The 19,369-nt window shown below is 43.1% G+C and overlaps 1 protein-coding gene across 1 annotated transcript in view; it reads right to left on the bottom strand.

The window, feature by feature from the left end:
• CFAP221 (cilia and flagella associated protein 221) overlaps nt 1-19,369 on the bottom strand; it is a 101,255-nt gene that overhangs the window by 43,317 nt on the left and 38,569 nt on the right. Inside the window, exons 7-12 of the mRNA XM_055316399.1 lie at nt 12,462-12,621; nt 8,581-8,701; nt 8,385-8,496; nt 8,078-8,186; nt 6,051-6,138; nt 1,333-1,422 (exon numbers count right to left, since the gene is read on the bottom strand). Of these exons, the coding sequence (XP_055172374.1) occupies nt 1,333-1,422; nt 6,051-6,138; nt 8,078-8,186; nt 8,385-8,496; nt 8,581-8,701; nt 12,462-12,621 (680 nt within the window). The remainder of the gene's footprint in view (nt 1-1,332; nt 1,423-6,050; nt 6,139-8,077; nt 8,187-8,384; nt 8,497-8,580; nt 8,702-12,461; nt 12,622-19,369) is intronic.

Genomic DNA, 19,369 nt, shown 5'->3' with positions numbered 1-19,369 from the left:
GAGTCGGACTCCCTGCTCAGCTGGGAATCTGCCTCTCTCTCCCTTTGCTCCTCCCCCTGCTTGTGCTCTGTCTCTTGCTCTCTCTCAAAATAAATAAATAAAATCTTAAAAAAGAAAAAAAGCAATTTAGTCTTTTGAGATGCCTGGGTGGCTCCGTTGCTGAGCATCCAACTCTTGATTTCAGTTTAGGTCATGATCATTGGGGTTGTGGGATTGAGCCCTGCATGCATCAGGCTCCACACTCAGTGGGGAGTCTGCTGGAGATTCTCTCTCTATCCCTCTGCCTCTGCTCATGTGCACACACTCTCTAGCTAATAAATAAATAAATAATCTTTAAAAAAAAGGAATTAGTCTCACATTGGCACATGCAGTGGGCTAGAGGGGAGAGGGAGGAGGGCAGATACATGAATAAACAATCTGTCTGATTAGTTGAGGGCAAGACATGAAGGCTGAACTCAGGTGTGGCTTTGTGCAATAGCTACAGGCAAGACTTTGTGGCCAGATTAAACGTGGGAGAGAAGAAAAGAGGTAAAAAAAAAAATTCAGATGTGACAATCCCAGAGATGAAAATTGAGAATGATGGGGTCAGGGGGACATCAGGAAGAATTTTGTCACTGTTACAATTAAAGATTGGGGTTTTGGGCCAGCCCCGGTGGCGCAGCGGTTTAGCGCCGTCTGCAGCCCAGGGTGTGATCTGGAGACCCTGGATCGAGTCCCATGTCAGGCTCTCTGCATGGAGCCTGCTTGTGTCTCTGCCTCTCTCTCTACATCCCTGCATCTCTAGGAATAAATAAATAAAATCTTTAAAAAAATAAAGATTGGGGTTTTAACCAGATATTATCACATGACAGAGGACTCTGATGAAGGGGCCACTGTTCCCATTTTATGTTTGGGACACTGGGTTTTTCCCAGGTCCCAAATCTGTAGGAGAGCTAGGTCTCTGCTTCTGGCTTCCTGTTGTATATCCTGCCCTCCAAGCCAGGGGATGAGGAACAGAGGCCCAAGGACCCACCAGGAGGACCTGCAGACAGAGGCTTGGAGAGCAAAGGAAATCAAGGAGACCAAGAAGGAGAAAGTATACAGGCAGAAAGGAGAAGCCAAAAAATTTAATGCTATTGATTTCAGGGGAAACATTAATAATGACTTTTGATGCCTCACTTGCAAATATATAGTAAAAGACATTCTGAAAATACAAATGAAAATGTAAATGCAAATTAAAACTTAGTAAACATCTCTTGGTAAAAGCATGTCTATAAAATTGTTTAGTGTTTTAAAAATAAGCACATAAAGGGCTGCCAATAATTAGCTCCCAAATAAAGGAAAGTTACTTACTTCTTCTAGGTTGTGAACAACACGTTTGTGGTTGACTTCTGTCGTGAGGCGCTGAAATTCCTCATCCAAAACAGGATCTCCCCTATCTAGCTGGGTTTTTTAATCATTGAAAATATTAAAATTGCATACAAATACACACAACTGTTTATCTCTTTAAAACTGATAGAAACCCATCAAAGGATTGGTCACATCTACCCATGAGGTCTGGTTGGGAGTGGGTGACAAGGTTAAAGTGACCACTGTAATTAAATTCACTGTTTATATATAGGGGATTGTTGCAGACACATGGATTCAGCACTTTATTTTCATAACCAGGGGACAGTGGCTCTAGAAATCATTTCCAAGCCATTAAAAATTCACAGAAAAGATTTTAAGAAACTGAGTAACCATGGGAGTGGATTGATTTCATTTAAAAGAAACTTCTCAGTAAAGTTGCAAGCTCTTCAGAGCTGATTATCCCAGGATGCGGTTTAACAAAGGCGCATAATTCCTGCCCTCTCCTGGGTGATGTAGCTGGATCAGGGTCTGCCCCTTCTCTGGAGTAAGTGTCCTCTCATAGGCTGCTCCCCTTCCCCACCTCTGGCTTCCCTGTGCCTCCTCTCCCACCCCCCAGCTCTCTCCTATTCCCCCAGAGCCATGGGACACTCCCCTCCAGGCTGGCTGGCTGGGCTTGGATTGGTCTACGTACACCTGCCTCCATGGAAAAGGGGACCATATATGCTGCAATAGCTTGGTTTGTTTTTAACCTGTGGTTTTTATTACTTGTTTGTTAAATTACTTCCAAATATAGCTTGGCTTGTATGTATGCTGTTCATGGTCCATTTTTAAAACACTTAACTGGAAGAAATCTATTCTGGTCACTACATTAACAAGAGAAGAGAGTTCTATTACGGTCACCAGGTGGTGAGCTGTCTAGGTCTGATTAGCACTCTTCAGGGAGTTGAGTCTGAGACCATGGACTTTTGCCTCAAAGTGTAGATTTTGTGGGGAGAGACTCAGACATCCACCACCACTGAAAATTAAACAACTTAGAAAAGGGATTGGGGGACGCCTGGGTAGCTGAGCCGTTGAGTATCTGCCTTTGGCCCAGGGCGTGATCCTGGAGTCAAGGGATCGAGTCCCACATCGGGCTCCCTGCAGGGAACCTGCTTCTCTCTGTGCCTGTGTCTCTCCCTCTCTCTCTCTCTCTGTGTGTGTGTCTTTCATAAATAAATAAATAAAATCTTTAAAAAAATCATTACAACAAAATACTTAAATCCTCTGTCTCTAACAAAACAGTTTTCAAAAAAAAAAAAAGGGATTGGCAAGGTAGTTAGCTAGAAGAGAGAGGAGGGTGAGTGAGGTCTTATATCTTTATCAAGGCTCTATTTATTTATGATGAATGTTCTAGAATTTACCATCACTGGTCATCTCCTGAGTGAAAGCCCATCATCCCACTGTAACGCCCACACCTGCCACTTCTTCCACATGCCCTGGCCCTCCAGGTGTTCCTTGCCACTGGGTCACCTGCCAGGATTCAGATGCCTGATGAAATCTTCCAGGCACACAGAATACAGTCTCTGTAACACTTGCTATCCATCTGCATTGGGGCTCGTCCTTTCCTGCTTCCTGTGGGCACCTCTGCAAACGCTCATTCCTCTCTGCAGGCCTCTCTCCAGCCCCTGCTCCTGGCTATCTCTGCAGCTGGGTTGGCTTCCTGGGCCACCCAGAAGGACAAGTCCACATGCAGCCTTCAACAGCTCTCTCTCTGCATGCAAATCTGACTACACCATGGTCCCTTCTGGTCAGTGTCAACCTTTCTCTCCAACCACAGCCTACTCCCAAACTTCTTCAGCCTTTTCCTCTGTGATTGCTCTTTGCCCTCAGCATACAAATATTCTCAAGTTTTCCAACTTAGAAACCCCCTCCTTGACACCTCAGCCCCCTCTAATGGTCCATGTCCTGACTCTTCACCCCCAGTCATCTCAACTTCTCAAGAAACCATCTATTCACTTCCATGCATTCCGAGCCATAGCAATTTGGCTTTTTACCTTCCCCTGTTTCCCAGGACTGGTATTGCCAAGGCAAACAAGGGCTTCCAAGAGACCAAACACATCATGTGCTTCTCAGGCCTTGCCATCCTGGACCCCTCCCCATCTGCTTTTTCAGTATCATCCAGTTCTCCTGACACCCGCTCCTCTGACCATTTCCCTCCTGTCTCCTTCATTGTCTGCTGCTCTCCCCTCAAATCATGAGGTTCTCTGGCTTTCCCACCTTCAGCAACCCCTCCTTGTGCCATTCACTTTCCCTAGGTCATGGCACTGTTCCGTGGTCTACTGTCTATGTCTCTGCTGAGGTAGACTTGATCCTGTGGCTGCCACCTGGATGCCCTCCAGTCCCCCCAGATGTAATATGTCCCACATTGAACTTTTCGTCTTCCCCTGTCTTGTTTTTAAGATTGTATTTATTTATTTGAGAGAGAGAGAGAGAGAGAGAGAGAGAGCAGAGCAAGAGAGAGAGCAAAAGTGGGAGAAGGGGCAGAGGGAGAAGCAGACGCCCTGCTGAGCAGGGAACCCGATGCGGGGCTCTATCCAAGGACTCTGGGATCATGACCTGAACAGAAGGTAGAGGCTTAACAAACTGAGCCACCTAGGGGCCCCACCCCCTTCTTTGATATTAGGAATCTCATTTAAAATCGCCAGCATGGACCCAAGCTGGACACCTAGGAATCATCCTATCCTCTCCCTTTCTTTACTCCTCAGTCACTGTACTTGGCACATTTTAAATTGTCTCTTAATGTTTCTGTGCCCCTTCTGGACTGTGGCTTCTTGAGGGCAGGGATGGTGGCTTATTCACTAGCACAGAGTCTTACCGACAAAGACCCCTCATTAAATACACTTGCAAAATAAAGACACAGTTGGGTTTGCCTGTCGACCAAATGCTGGCAATTCCAGCCTTCACTGTCACATTGACCTGGTCATCCCACGTTTGTGTCACTTTCATCTTTAAAACATCTAGAAAATATCATCCCATTGTGGGGTGGACAGAAGACTTAATATTTTGTTTTAGAAAGTCAAATGCCAGCAAATGGCACTACAATCAAACTAAATTTAAATGCCAATCTAACAGGTGCCTTCCCTAAATGCTAAGATATACTAATGTAAGTAATCATCCTATATTCTTTCTTTTGTCTCTTACAAAAAATAAAGAAATGCAAGATAAATTTATTCAAATATCTGATCTGGACTCAGAAAGAAAATCTAGAGGGGGCATCTGGATGGCTCAGTCCATTAAGCGTGTGCCTTCAGCCATTAGCTCAGGTCAGGATATCAGGGTCCTGGGATTGAGCCCTGCATTGGGCTCCCTGCTCAGCAGGGAGTTTCCTTCTCCCTCTGCTTCTGCCCCCGGCTCTTATACTCTTTTCTTCTCAAATAAACAAATAAAATATTTTTTTAAAAAGAAAAAATCTAGGAAGAAAGGGGTATTCTATTGAGAAATATATTCATATCCAACAAGATCCCTATTTTCCCCCAATCTCTCCTACCCAATGCCGCCTCTGTGTGTAGCACTGAGTGTGGGAAGCTTACACTCTCAAGCTTAAATATGTGTATTATGGTTGAATTATGTCCCTCTGAAATTCATATGTTGAAATCTTAACTCCTAGTCACATCTTTGAAAATAGTTTTTGAAAATGTAATCAGTTTAAAAGGAGGTCATAGGGTGGACCCTCCTCCAATGTGACTGGTGTCCTATAATTTATAAGTGGAAATTTGGAAAAGACAACAATGTGAAGGCACAGGGAAAAGATGATCTACAAGTCAAGAAGACAGATCAGTCTCTCATATCTCTTGGAAGGAACCAACTCTACCAGCACCTTCATCTTAAGCTTCTAGAGTGGCAAGAAAATATATTTCTGTTGTTTACACCACCCAGTCTATGGTACACTTTGTTATGGCTGCCCGAGCAGACTAATATGATATGGGATGATTCTGCAAGTCCTACCCTGCAAGTTCTACAAAGGCTGAACCCCTTAGACAGGAAGCCCAAGCCAAGTCCTATCTCCTCTGGCCCATGTGTGTCCTGTGCTCCAGTGACTATGGGCCTGTCCCCAATGTCCCCTGCCACCTGCCCTCAGGGAACAAGGTCTCTCACACCGTGGTGAGGTTGGGAGTGTGGCACTCTACCTACCATTCCCATCTCCACCCTCCCCTCTCTGAGCCCACAGTTACTGCCTTGGGAACCCTGCCATGATCCCTTCCTCTCAATCAGTTTCCAACCCCCTGCTCAGCCCTCTTGTGTGTCTCTGACTTAGAACTTTTGTCTGGCTCTGGCATCACTCCTGGTCACTGTCTTTGGGTCCCTCTTACTTTCATGCCCTGCAGATCATGGGATAGGTGTACATCATGCCCAAAATTCCAGCCTGAATTCGAGGCATTACCCTCCCTCTGAATCGAATGCCTTTGTCCTTTTACTACCTTTCAAAATCATACCATGTCTTCCAGGAAGTTTTCCACTCAGATGAGCTCTCTCTCTTCTCTGGCTTTTGACACCCCACAATACTTAGTATAGGTCTCTTGTGACATCTACAGCCAGCCTTGATTTACAGTTAACAATTGTCATCAGCCTCCTCCCCTCCCAACTGAACTATGTTTTCTTTCTTCTGATGTGGCATGTTGCATATAGCAGGAGTTCAAACTATTTAGTGCAATCAATATCATCGAATTGGCAGTGATTCTGACCTTATATTTGGCGTTTTCTCTTTGCCGTTGTTCAGTGAGGTCTTTTCTAAATTTAAAAGACATATGATCTTTACCAAGGTGCACCTGCCTGGAGAGAAAAAAAAAAACTTCCAGCTTCCAGAACCTGTAAGAATACCATGGTCAATTTGGAGATGGAGTATCTTGTTGATTCTCCACAAAGGGTGCTGAGGAAGGGTGCTGAGATTCTGGAGGAGGGCCATGGGGGAGAGAAGATGTAGAGACTACAGCACCATAACTGACATGAAGACTGTTCTACAAAAGGAAGCTTCTCTTCTAGCCATGCATACTGAATATGTATAAGTTAAAAAAATCTGGATTATCAACATCACTAGTCATTAGGGAAATGCAACTCAAAACCACAATGACTGATGTGCTACATTACACCCACTAGGATGGTGATGATGATGATGATGATAAGAGTGAAGGAAAAAAACAGGTCTTGCCAAGGATGTGGACAAATTGGAACCCTTGTACATTGCTGATGGGAGTGTACAAAGGGTGCAGGGTGCAGCCACAGTGGAAAACAGTCTAGCAGTTTCATATAACCAAGAAATTCCCCTCCTAGGTATATACCCCAGAGAACTGAAAAGATATGTTCACACAGGAACTTGTATGTAAATGTTCACAGCAGCATTATTCATACGAGTCAAAAAGTGAAAACCACCCAAATGTCCATCATCTGATAAATGGGTAAACAAAATGTAATATGGCCATGCAATGGAATAGTATGCAGTCATAAAAAGGAATGAAGTCTTGATAGATGCTATGATGTAGATAAACCTTCATATCACATTAAAGAAGCCAGTTACAAAAAGGCCCCCTAGGTATATATGATTCCATTTATTTGAAATGTCTGACATAGGCAAATCTACAGAGATATAAATCAGATTGGCAGTCATCAAGGGCTGAGAGGGGAGAGAGGAACTGGGAGTGACTGTTTAATGGATGTGGGGTTTCCTTCTGGAGTAATGCAAATGTTTGGGAGTCGAGTGGTGGCGATGGTTGCACAATCCTGTGAATATACTAATAACTTCTGCATTGTACACTCTAAAACAGTTAACATGGTGAATTTTGTGCTTGGTGAATTTGACCACAGTTTAGACAACTCTAGTATATAATATATCAATCATGAAGCCTGGCACATGTTCAAAATAAATAGTAGCTATGGTTTTAAAAGGGGAGAAGTTGTCTGGAGAACTGTTTGACCGAAGCAAACTAGAGAGACTTGGAAGCTAAATACAAATTGTCTGACCTTTGTTTGGATGCTGGATTCTTCTCCAAAAACAAACCAGCCAAAAGTACAGATAGAAAGGGCATTATTGAGACAATCAGGTAAATCTGCATATAGGCTGGTGATTATAATGTCATGGCATCAACACTCGATTTCTTAGCAGTGATTATGGTAATGTCGCAGCATGTCCTAGTCTTAGGAGGTACGTGCTAATGTGTCTAAGAGCGAAGCTTCATGATGTCAGCAACTTACTTTCAAATGCTTCAAAAAAAGGTGTGTGTGAAGTGTGCATTTGTGTGTGTGTGTGTTTGTGTGTGTGTAGACAGGGGAAGTATATTTGGCATAATGTCAACAACTGGTGAACCTCTGTAAGTGTATATGGGTGTTACTGGCAGGTTTAAAAAGTTTTCAACAAAAAAAGTCGGGGGAGAAAATATTCAGTGAATAACCCAGCAATCAAAACTGAATTTAGGGATTTGGGGCACCTGGGGAGAGACGGGGTGCTGGTGGCAGTGGCCAGCAGGGAGCAGTGTCCTGGTGTCTCCCACAGTTCACTCAGGTTATGCGACTGTCTGGTGTCACTTAGGCAAGAAAATAGCTTGGTCGCAGTGATTTATGCCCAATGGAAACTTCTAAAGTTCACTGGAGGAGAGGAAATAATCAAACTTTTCAAAGGGCATAAAAAGCAATTATGTTTCATCGTGTCTCATGTATAACAAGCCATTACTAAAAACACTGTACTGTCCCTTGGTATAAATAATTGCTCAATATTTACCACTTAAGGTGATTTTCAATCTCTTCATAAGTGTCGTGTCTGACTTTCTGTTCAAAGAGTGCTTCCTTCATCTGTCTTGTTTTTGAAATCTCGTGGCCTTGGTCCAAGACTGAGGGCAGGAGCAAACAATGATTATACTAGTAATCAAATCAGAATCATTTGCTGAGAGAAAAACACATTTCTAATGGCAAAACATAACAGCAGTCTAACTCAGTTTTGCTGTTGTTGTTCATAAATAGTAAATGTGACAAGCAATAATTCTTTCCTGTTCTGCCAGCGGCTGATTTATAATGGATCAACTAGTTACCTTCTCTTAATTCTTTAATCTTCAATTTTCCTGGTTCTTGGTTTAAAACAGTTGCGACAGCAAATGGATTCGATAAATCTACCGGGAATCTCAGGTTCTGATAGTCAATTTCCTGAGACCAAAATCAGGAGGGAAAATTCATTATTTTGCTTCTCTATCCTTCCTTCCATCGTGCTGAGAATAATGCCCAGGTTACCTTAATCTTTGGAGGCTTTAGTTTTTGTGGCATTCGCTGAAAATGTATTTGTGTCATCGCCTTTTCTGGAGGAACGTCCACTCTTTTAGAAAGAGCATTTAATCTTTCAAATTCTTCTAATCTATAGTTTAAAACAGGTATTAAATTACTATATGTTCCAATAACTCAAGGTTCCTATTTTTTAAGGCTTTTTATTTTTAAGCAATCTCTGCACCTAACATGGGGCTCGAATTTACAATCCTGAGATCAAGATTCACATGCTCTACTGAATGAGCCAAGCAGGTGTCCCACAAGGTTCCTATTTTTATGTTCCTTCTGATAATATCATAACTTTTGGTCTGTTAATGACTATATCTAAATGAAAAATAAATCTGTGTGCTAAAACAGTGGTCTACTAAAATCAATGTAATGTCTATACCAGAGTGTAATCCTCTATGTCAAAATAGTCTACCAGCGCCTGCTATTCCTCACCTTCTCAAAGAACATAACAAGTGGACAATGTGACATGCTGAAAAATGCTCTCCTGGTCTAGTGTTATTCATTTCTAGGCTGTTGGTTTTCAATAGCTAAATCTACTACATTGAAAAAATCTTATAATGATTTATGCTCCTAGTAAAAGCATGATTATGCCCACTGTTTATAGTAAGATCTTTTTAAAAAGTGGTGCAGATTAATGAAAACTGACTTTGGACATATGGAGGTATAGACAGTGCTACTACCATGCCTAGAGAAATTCCTGGAGTTATTTATTATGAGCTGTAGTAGAACTACATCATGTTCAATGCCATGAAGCACTTCCTTAAAGGAGAATGTGCGAACACTTGTTTTGCAGGATTACATATGTCCATTATATTACAGAAATAAGAATACACCAACATTCATTCATTCTGATGAATGAACATTCGCTGAGCACCTACTGAACAGGCTCCACTGCACAACATAGGAGACATGCCAGCAATCGCAAACTTAAGGTCGCCTATGTAAGAGTACCCTGAAAGCTCAATGCCCGAGAGAACGTGTCCTTTGATGAGATACATACTGACCAATAGGCTATGATGTGCAGGGCAGAGACACTGGGTTATGGAAGTGGCTGTGGCCCAGCATCCACACCTCATCAGAGCTTACTTACATCACCTCTGCTATAAATATTGGGAAGTTACAAAACATTTTTGAAGGTGTTAAAAAATTAAGTTCCTTAGGCACCTGCATGGCTTAGTTGGTTAAGGGTCTGCCCTCAGCTCAGGTCATGATCTCAGGGTCCTGGGATCAAGCCCCACATAGGGCTCCCTGCTCAGCGGGGAGTCTGCTTGTCCCTCTTCCTCTGCCCCTCCCCTCGCTCACACTCTCTCTCAAATAAATAAAAATATTTTAAAAAATTAGATTAAGGAATCTTTTTTTAAAAAAGATTTTATTTATTTATTCATGAGAGACACAGAGAGAGAGGCAGAGACACAGGCAGAGGGAGAAGCAGGCTCCCCGCAGGGAACCAGATGTGGGACCTATCCTGGGGCTCCAGGATCAGGCTCTGAGCCAAAGGCAGATGCTCAACTGCTGAGCCACCCAGGCGTCCCTAGATTAAGGAATCTAATTGCTGATAATGGAAATGAAGGGGTCTAAGAAAGTGATAAATTGTAATAAGGAGTTACTCATGGAACTTGAGTAGGTCCCTCACACACCATATTCTGAAACAACAACAAAAAGCAACCTGTGAAACTTTCAGAGAACACTGTGGCTAGGATAATTTTTTTCCTTCGTGGTGCAACTCATATGTTATAGTACTATGCACAGTCTGGGGAGACATGCAGGTCTTGAGATGTAGTCCTTGCAAACATTAAGACTGCACTAAATGAGATGAACTGAACTCCAGCTGGGTGACCAAAACATAATAGTTTAGAGATAGTGTATGTCTGCATTTGCAGGGGGCTTCTTCCAGCTTCTACCAGACAACGCTCTTGTATATTTAAGAACATGTCTGTGGGAAGCAAAAATCCCACTCAAGTGATGTCCTTAAGAAAGCCATTTGTATATTGCAGCATATGATGTGACATGGTAAATAGCATTTTCTTGGCCAGTTATCTAATACCAGAAAAATTACTACTCTCTTTTATTTATATCCAATGCTGCTTGTTTATTGCCAGAATTAGTTTATATCTACCAAGGTTACTTGCAGGATTTGGGTTCAGCAGGTCACACTAACATTCTATAGTTGATTTAGGCTGCTTTGAATTTTTAGGAACAAAATCATAATATAAATATATAATAACATTGGGTGTTATACTATATGTTGGCAAATTGAATTTAAATTAAAAAACATATAATAAATCATGAGGTTAGTTCATATTTTGATATAAGAATGTTACTCTACTTTTTAAAAAGATTTTATTTATTCATGAGAGACACAGAAAGGCAGAGACATAGGCAGAGGGAGAAGCAGGCTTCCTGTGGGGAGCCTGATGCGGGACTCGATCCCAGGCCCCCAGGACAAGACCTGAGCTTAACCACTGAGCCACCCAGGTGCCCCTGTAACTCTACTTTTAATACACGTAATGATGTTAAAATGTGATGTGTATCTATATGTGAGGGGAGAGAAGCAATATCCAGCTATTTATCATTTTCAAAAATCTGTAAGGATTTCCCAAGGTTAGAATTTATACTGTGACAAGTTTTCCTTTAGCTTTTATAAAAATCATGCATACAAGGAGAAGCTTATCATTTTGACCAAGTACATTGGGATATAAAAATACAAGCTCACATTCAAAAGGAAGTAGAAGTTCAGAAAAAAATTGTTATGAAATAAAACTTAATCCCATTTCACACCTTTACTCTGACCTGAATGCTTATGATTCCTAAAAAACAACACCCACCCACCCCCCCCGCCAAAATCCAACAAAACCTCCCATGTGGCACGTTTTCATTTTTGCCTTACACTGAAGTCACTTGTTAAACATGACTTATTTTGGCTTCTCTGCTGTGAGCATCTTCAGAATGTGGACTGTGTCCCATGAGGCTTTGCAATGGACACCGCACACAACAGGCACTCAATTATAATGTCGGGATGCCTGGGTAGCTCAGTGGTTGAATGTCTGCCTTTGGCTCAGGGCGTGATCCCTGGGTCCAGGATCGAGTCCTGCATTGGGCTTCCTGTGAGGAGCCTGCTTCTCCCTCTGCCTGTGTCTCTGCCTCTCTCTCTGTCTCTCATGAATAAATGAATACAATCTTTAAAAAAATTAATTATAGTGTTATATTGGCATTTCAAAAATGGTTATGTTCTTCCTGTCTTATTATTTAAATTTGAAAGAGTGGGGCGCCTGGGTGGTTCAGTCAGTTAAATGTCTGGCACTTGATTTCGGCTCAGGTCGTAATTCAAGGGTCGTGGTATCAAGCCCCTTGTCGGGCGGGCTTTGTGCTCAGTGTGGAGTCTGATTAAGATTCCCTCTCCTTCTGCCTCAGCCTCTCCCACTTGTGCACACATGCACTCCCTTTCTCAAATGAATAAATAAACCTTAAAAAAATAAAATCGAAGGAGTGCAATACATATGGTCATATATATACATATATGTAACATACATATATATAATACATGCATATGGTCAAAAGTTGACCAGCACAGCAGCAGTAATCAAGGAAAGCAAGTATCCCTCCTTCCACCTCTTCTTGATCATATTTTCCCCTCTTGGCAGAAACAACGACTGCGACAAGCCTAGAGCTATTCTATGCATTACTGTTATATTTTTAAAGAGTATTTTCTGAAAGCTCAACATTTTAAGTACGGTTTTGATGGCATTCTGTTATAAGAAAGACAGAATGCAAGAAATAGAGACTTGGATTCTTTTTATAAAAAAGTTTTAGGAAGAAACAAAGACATTCCAAAGCTGCCATACGGTAAAGCCACGTTGGGATGGCACGTTCCGGTGAAGACACATTCATATGGCTGAGAGTTGAACTGTGAGATCCACAGCTGCATTTTTATCTGTGCAATCCCATACTGAAATGGTGTGAATTTGACAGTCACGTTCATCTTCCCATTAGCTGGGATTATTCCTGAGGGGAAAGAAATGAGACAACAGGATTCTTTCTCTTGTGAAGCCCTGTCAAAGAGGCTCACACACACACATACAGACACGTTCTTCCCGTGGTAAGCACAAGTATTTCTATTTTCTTTATATATAGTCTTTTCATTAAATCCATGTGAATCAACCTCTGCATGTTTGCATTGATCTTATTTGCCAATTGCTGTGTTAATTATTTATAATAATTATTTGACTGTCAGTTATATAAATAAACATCCATCAGTGTGAGTCAGATACGTGCTCCTAGAACTATAATGTTTAAGCCAATTACCAGATGTTGGTGTTTGGTGGGTTTTTTTTTTTAAGATTTTCTTTATTTATTTGGGGGGGGGGGAGAGAACAAACAGTGGGGTGGGGCAGAGGGAGACAGAGAGAGAGCAGCAGATTCCCCACTGAGCAGGAAGCCTGATATGGGGCTCGATCCCAGGACCCTGGGATCATGACATGAGCCCCAAAGGCAGAATGCTTAACCGACTGAGCTACCCAGGTGCCCCCAGATGTCAATGTTAATGCTGTAACAAGGAAAGCTAGGAACATACATACAAGTTTCTGTCCAAATAATCCAGTTCCCAACATTTTGGTGTCATTTGAATCTCTCCTTCCAAATCTTTGGGATGAACCACGGCTCCCTCTGAAGTCCAATATCCCACCATGCCTTATTCCTCTTTTGCATCTCTAGTATCAACAGGGCTTGGAACATAGTAAGTGCTCAACAAGCATGAGAAGAAAGATAAAAGGGAGAAAGGGAAGGAGCGAGAGAGAGGGAAGAAAAGAGGAAGCATCAATGTAGTAGACACAAGACAGGCTAATGTTCTCTCTGATTGCCACTGAAGGCTCTTTGGTTTGCCTTCTAGATAATTCCTTATGCCCCTCCTGTATCTTGCCTTTACACGGTCCCTGTAGGGGCTCTACACAATTCCCTCATATTAACTTGGCATACCCTCCTTCCTATGTAGGCACTTCTCCAAATCTAGTACCACTGTCTCCTTTGTTCTCTATGCTCAACCACATGAGCCTTTCATTTGGCCATCCAAGTATTCACTAAGCACTTACTGTGTGCCAGGCAATGTGTTAGGCACCTGAGAAACAGGAATAAACAGAACAAAGTCCCAGATCTCACAGGGTTTACATTCTAGCTGGAGACAGCAAACAAGCAAACACAAAATGAATGTAAAATATAAAGTCATGTCATGAATACCAACAAGAAAAATAAAGCAGGGTATGAGGGAGGCAGGCAAAACATGTCATGCTATTTAAGAGGGGATGAACAAAAGGCTTCTCTGGTGAGAAGATGTTGCAGCCAAGACCTGAAGGAGGAAAAGGACCCAGGCACTCACCGTCCCACAGTGTGCTCCTGCTGCCTCAGGGCCTTGGCGTTTGCTATTTCCTCAGCCTGGAAAGCCCTTTGTCCAGATCTTCTTTTAGTTTTTTAATCCTACTCTCTTAAATCACTGTTTTGCCATCTGCCCTCCCCTAGGCTCAAATACAGTTTTACAAAAGCAAGGTACCTGCCTGTTACTATGTTCCCAGCCCAATAAACACTTGTTGAATGAGTGAATGAACCAAGTTTCACAGGAAACTCCTCCTGATTCTCCATCCTTAGGAACCTTCACCCCACCACACACTTCTGTCAGCCCTGTGGTACCCAGGTGCCACCTAGACTGTTACCTTCTCAAGTTCATAACTCTCCCACTAGACTGCAAGGCCCTAAAGCTGACACTGGGCCCCAAAGCCCTGGATTCCTAGGGCAGTGCTTCAGAAATAACTATTTGTCAACTTCCTGAAGTACCAGTCCAAATCTTTTTTTAAAAAATTCAATATTTTATTTATTTATCTGAGGCAGAGAGAGAATGAGAGAGCACAAACAGGGGGTGGAGAGAGGGAGAAACAGACTTCCCACTGAGTAGGGAGTCCAATATGAGGCTTGATCCCGAGACCCTGAGATCATGACCTGAACTGAAGGCAGATGCTTAACCAACTGAGCCACCCAGGTGCCCCCAGAAGTCCAGATCTTTAAATAACATCCACTAGTGACCCAAGAGCTCACTGCAGGGGTGAGTGAATCAGCAGAAAGGCAATGTTCCATAGGCCAACCTAGGATCAGCTGAACAGAAACTCCAAGGTGTGCTGTTCAGTACCTTGACCACCTACTAGGTCAGAAAATACACTATCTGACCTGTAGTTCACTGGGGGCTTTAGATGAAGAACATTCTATTGCTTCTGTTCTAGCTCATTAACTTACAAAAAAAAATAACAAGCTCTGGAGCAAGGATTCATGTTTGCCTTGACCTGGCTGATTTATTTTTAAGTGCTTTCAGCCCACACCTAATACATAAAGCACACTGGAGGTGTAGCCCGGGCAACCAGAATACACTGCTTTTTTCCATTATCAGGGATACCAGTTAGCACAGCTCTGTTAACGGAACTTGGCTGCAGCTGATTGTCAGATGTTAATAGCTCTTAGAGGCGTGCCTACCTAGCAGAGGCAGCCTACTGCTTGGAGAAAACTAATGATGGGAGAAGGGACTTGCTAGTCTCCCATTTTTTTTAAAGCTTTTTTTTTTTTAAGATTTAATTATTTATGATAGACAGAGAGAGAGAGAGAGAGAGAGAGAGAGAGAGAGAGAGAGAGGCAGAGACACGGGAGGAGGGAGAAGCAGGCTCCATGCCGGGAGCCTGACATGGGACTCGATTCCAGGACTCCAGGATTGCTCCCTGGGCCAAAGGCAGGCACTAAACCGCTGAACCACCCAGGGATCCCCAAGTCTCCCGTTTTTAAAGTGAGAAGGCTTCCCCTGCCCCCGAATTACAACTCTGTTTTAAAAAACCCAAACCCTGATTTAATGGCTTCAGTTAAATTTCAGATCACCACCCTTAACATCAGCGGGGCTAATGTTAAATCACAGGGCAGGGAGGCTGGTAAGGCAGAGGGAGAGAGGAAAGGAAAATTGAGAAATAAATTAAAGGCTAAGAAAATTCTAGTCTATCAATAAAAAAATAATGAAGAAAATGTAGCAACCTGAAAAATGCCGTAATGATTAATGAAGTGACCAGAAATTATCACTGGATCTTTGCCTTGATGATAACTATGTAAAGTATGCATAAATACAGCCAATCACTAAAAGGAGATAGGAAAATAAAAGTATGTTATTTGTTAGGGCGGTTAGGCCCAGGATGGGGATCATTTTTTAAACATTTTTCTTTCATGTCCATACAGCATCATTACAATATTGTTATACTTTTAAAATAACTTTTTCTTCAAAATCCTCAGAAAGCACAGATTATCCTTCCTAAATTATCACAGAGTCATGTAAGCCACATGCTTGAAGTGTTAGTAAGTATTGGTTTTAATCTTCCAGGATTTAGGGTTTTACGAGCTGTGTGATTTGGGGTAAATTTCTTAATCTCTCTAAGCTTTGGGTGGGAATTTAATAGCTGTGTAGTTTAAAATTTGTCCATGAACAAGCTGTTGATGAACTCTGTTTTGAATTCACTGGGCTACAGAAGGGAGGGCTTCAAGAGTGTTCCTCCCATCTGACTCACCCCTATGAATCACATGCCATGGACTGGGACACTTGCAGGCCACCATCACTGCCCAGGGCGTAGGGACAACACTGACTCTGACTCGTTGGGCCCTGTATGAGCTCTGTGGCTTGGCTTGCTACTTCACCCAAGCCACAGTTTTCTCATCAGCAAAATGGGACAAGGTTTAAAGGAGAAAAGAATGTGCAAGGTCTGGGATAATGCTAATTACTCAGTACACAGTGTGTGTCCTATAAATGTGTCCTTCCCAACGTTTGTGCCAAACAAAATAAGTAATAATTTATTGTGTCAGGAAGAGGGGGCTAGCTCCTGGCTGGTCAGTTGGTGGAATGTGTGACTCTTGATATTGGGGCTATGAATTGGAGTCCCACATTGGGCGTGGAGCCTATTTAAAGAAAAAATTACAAAATATAAAATGTCAGGGGGCTCTGGGTAACTCAGTTGGTTAAACAGTCAGCTCTTGATTTCGGCTCAGGTTGTGATCTCAAGCTCCTGGGATGGAGCCCCACTTCAGGCCCCACATTGGGCCCCATCCTCAGCAGGAAGTCTGCCAGAGATTCCTTCTCCCTCTGCCCCTCTCCTGTGTGCTCTCTCTCCCTCAAATAAATAAATAAATCTTTAAAAAATAAATAAAATAGGGGATCCCTGGGTGGTTCAGCGGTTTAGTGCCTGCCTTCGGCCCAGGACATGATCCTGGAGTCCTGGGATTGAGTCCCACATCAGGCTCCCTGCAGGAAGAGGAAATATTTCTTGGAAAAAGTTATATAGTTGACTATGAATCATGACAGCGAGGGGCACTGACCCCCTGTGAAACTGAACACCCATATATAACTTTTGCCTCCCCCAAAAAAACAAATAGCCTACTGTTGACCCAAAGTCTTACCAATAACATGAACAATTAACACATATTTGTATGCACGTTCTGTGTATGATAGGTAATATGCTTACCATAAAGCAAGTCAGAGAAAAGAAGATATTAAAAGAATCATAAGGAAGAGAAGGTACATTTGCAATTGTGCTGTACTTATTGAAAAAAATCTGCATAGAAGTGGACCTGCACAATTCAAACATGCATGATCAAAGATTAACTGTACCTGACCCATTTGAGTTCTAAAGAAGGAAGATGCAATTGCCTCATGATGCCAAGCCACGGATGAGTTTCCCAAAGCACTAGGTCTTTCTTTTTGCACCACAAAAGTGCCAAATGCAGGAGATTCTACTAGTTAAAACACAAGGGCTGGGCTGCCTCTGGGAAGGTCTATTTTAAAATTTAGGCCCAGGGGAGCCTGGGTGTCTCAGTCGGTTAAGTGTCTCCCCTCACCCTCTCATCCCCAAACCCCAACCCTGCTCATGAGTATGCGCTCTCTCGGAAGAAAAAAAAAATTTAGGCCTGGGGACTTTCTGTAAAGGGGTGAAATATGAGCGCTGAGGCTTTTAGTTACCAGCGTTCACTTCTAAGTTTCCCTGGGGAACTTGCTCAGCTGATGCAGAAGTGGGACAGATACTGCTAATTACCCCAGGACTTATTTTATTTATTATTTATTTATTTATTTATTTATTTATTTATTTGAGAGAGAGAGAGAGCAAGAGAGAGAAAGTGCACACACACAGATGAGAGTAGGATAGAGAGAGAGAATCTCCAGCAGACTCAGTGCTAAGTCCCCTTTCAATCTCACAACCTTGAGATCGTGACCTGATCCTAAAGCAAGAGTCAGATGCCTAACTGATTGAGCCACCCAGGCACCCCTCCTAGCACTTATTTTAATCTTTAATTCCCTTCTCTCTCCAGCAAGCCTTGGTGACTGAAACCAGAAATAATCAGTAAAATGGAGTCTTTGGGGATCTTTTCCTCCCTGACCATCAAATGGCCAAAATGCAGACACTGGGAGCAGGAGCAGGACAGCCTGGGGGCCCTGCCCATGCTAATGGAAGCTGAGGAGCAGTCTGAGTAGACGGATGCTAGGGAGAGCCAAGTCAGGCCAGTAATTCATTTGCTGTCAAGCTGTAACCTGCAGGCAGGGAGCAGTGAGTGCAGCACACCTGTATTACATGGCCACCGTCCTGGGCGCTGTCCAGCACACAAAGAGCTCTGGGAGGCCAGAGAAGCTGTATGGGTTGCTTATCGCTGAATTTAAGAGCTGCATGAGGCATCATGCACAGCGCCTGCATTTCCCCATCACCCAGAGGGATGCCAGGAGCTATGTCCCCTGTCCCCAGCCTCACCAACCCTTCAGTAAAGCCTGATCATGCTACCATTTGCCATCCAGGCCAAGCTGGGCTTCCTTCCTAAGGCACAGTCTGTGTCTCATTGGTGCTACTTCAACCCACTATCCCCTTAGGAGCACAATGAGGCCATGCCACACCCCCTGCTGAAAACCCTCTCCTGGATTCCCTCCCAGCTCAGAACCAAACCCTAACTCTTACCCTTCTCAGGTCCCCAAGGCCTCTCCAGCTTGGTCTCCCTTTGGGTACACCTTCTTCCCCTTGGGTGCACTGTCCACACACTTTGGGCTTTGGGGCTTCCCTCAAATGTGACCCTGCTAAGCCTGTTCCAACCTGATGGCATTGGGAGCTTCCTCCACTTGAAACCATCTTCCCTGGGTCCTGACCACCAGATAAGAGCAGTCACTCGGTCACATCCCTGTGTATTGTTTTTCTTCACAACTATTTCTACCTTGGGCACTATCCTCTTGGTGTGCCTGTCTCTCTTCTCCATACTAGGACCTCAGAGCCGGGAGCAGGTCTGTCTCGTTCCTGGGGCAGCCCAGCGCCTACCACAGCACCAAATGCACAGCAGGCATGGAGTGCTTAGTTCTAGAATGAATGCAAATGTAGGGCCACAGGGCAGGATTAAACCCATCCACAGGGACAAACAAGCCCAGCAGCATTTCTGGTACAAGACAGTGAAGTGGAGCTATTTGAACTTGACTACCCTCCTGTAAAACTCAACAAAACAACAAGAAAAAAATGTTTAAAATGAAAGAGAAAGAAAATCTTCTGTTAAATGAGGGAAATGACTATACTTCCAAACCCTTGTACAGTAAGGTGCAGGAGAGAGATGAGAGCCGAGAAGGCAACAGATTTCCCCAAGGGTAAGGGGAATGGCCCTGAAAACAAACACCTACCTACTCTTTGATTAAAGTGACAAAATAGGGAATGGACTCTGGAAAAGTGGG

The sequence above is a fragment of the Nyctereutes procyonoides genome, unplaced genomic scaffold (assembly GCF_905146905.1).
Source record: "Nyctereutes procyonoides isolate TBG_1078 unplaced genomic scaffold, NYPRO_anot_genome, whole genome shotgun sequence".
Classification (NCBI taxonomy): domain Eukaryota; kingdom Metazoa; phylum Chordata; class Mammalia; order Carnivora; family Canidae; genus Nyctereutes; species Nyctereutes procyonoides.
This window is presented reverse-complemented; position numbering and strand designations above follow the sequence as displayed.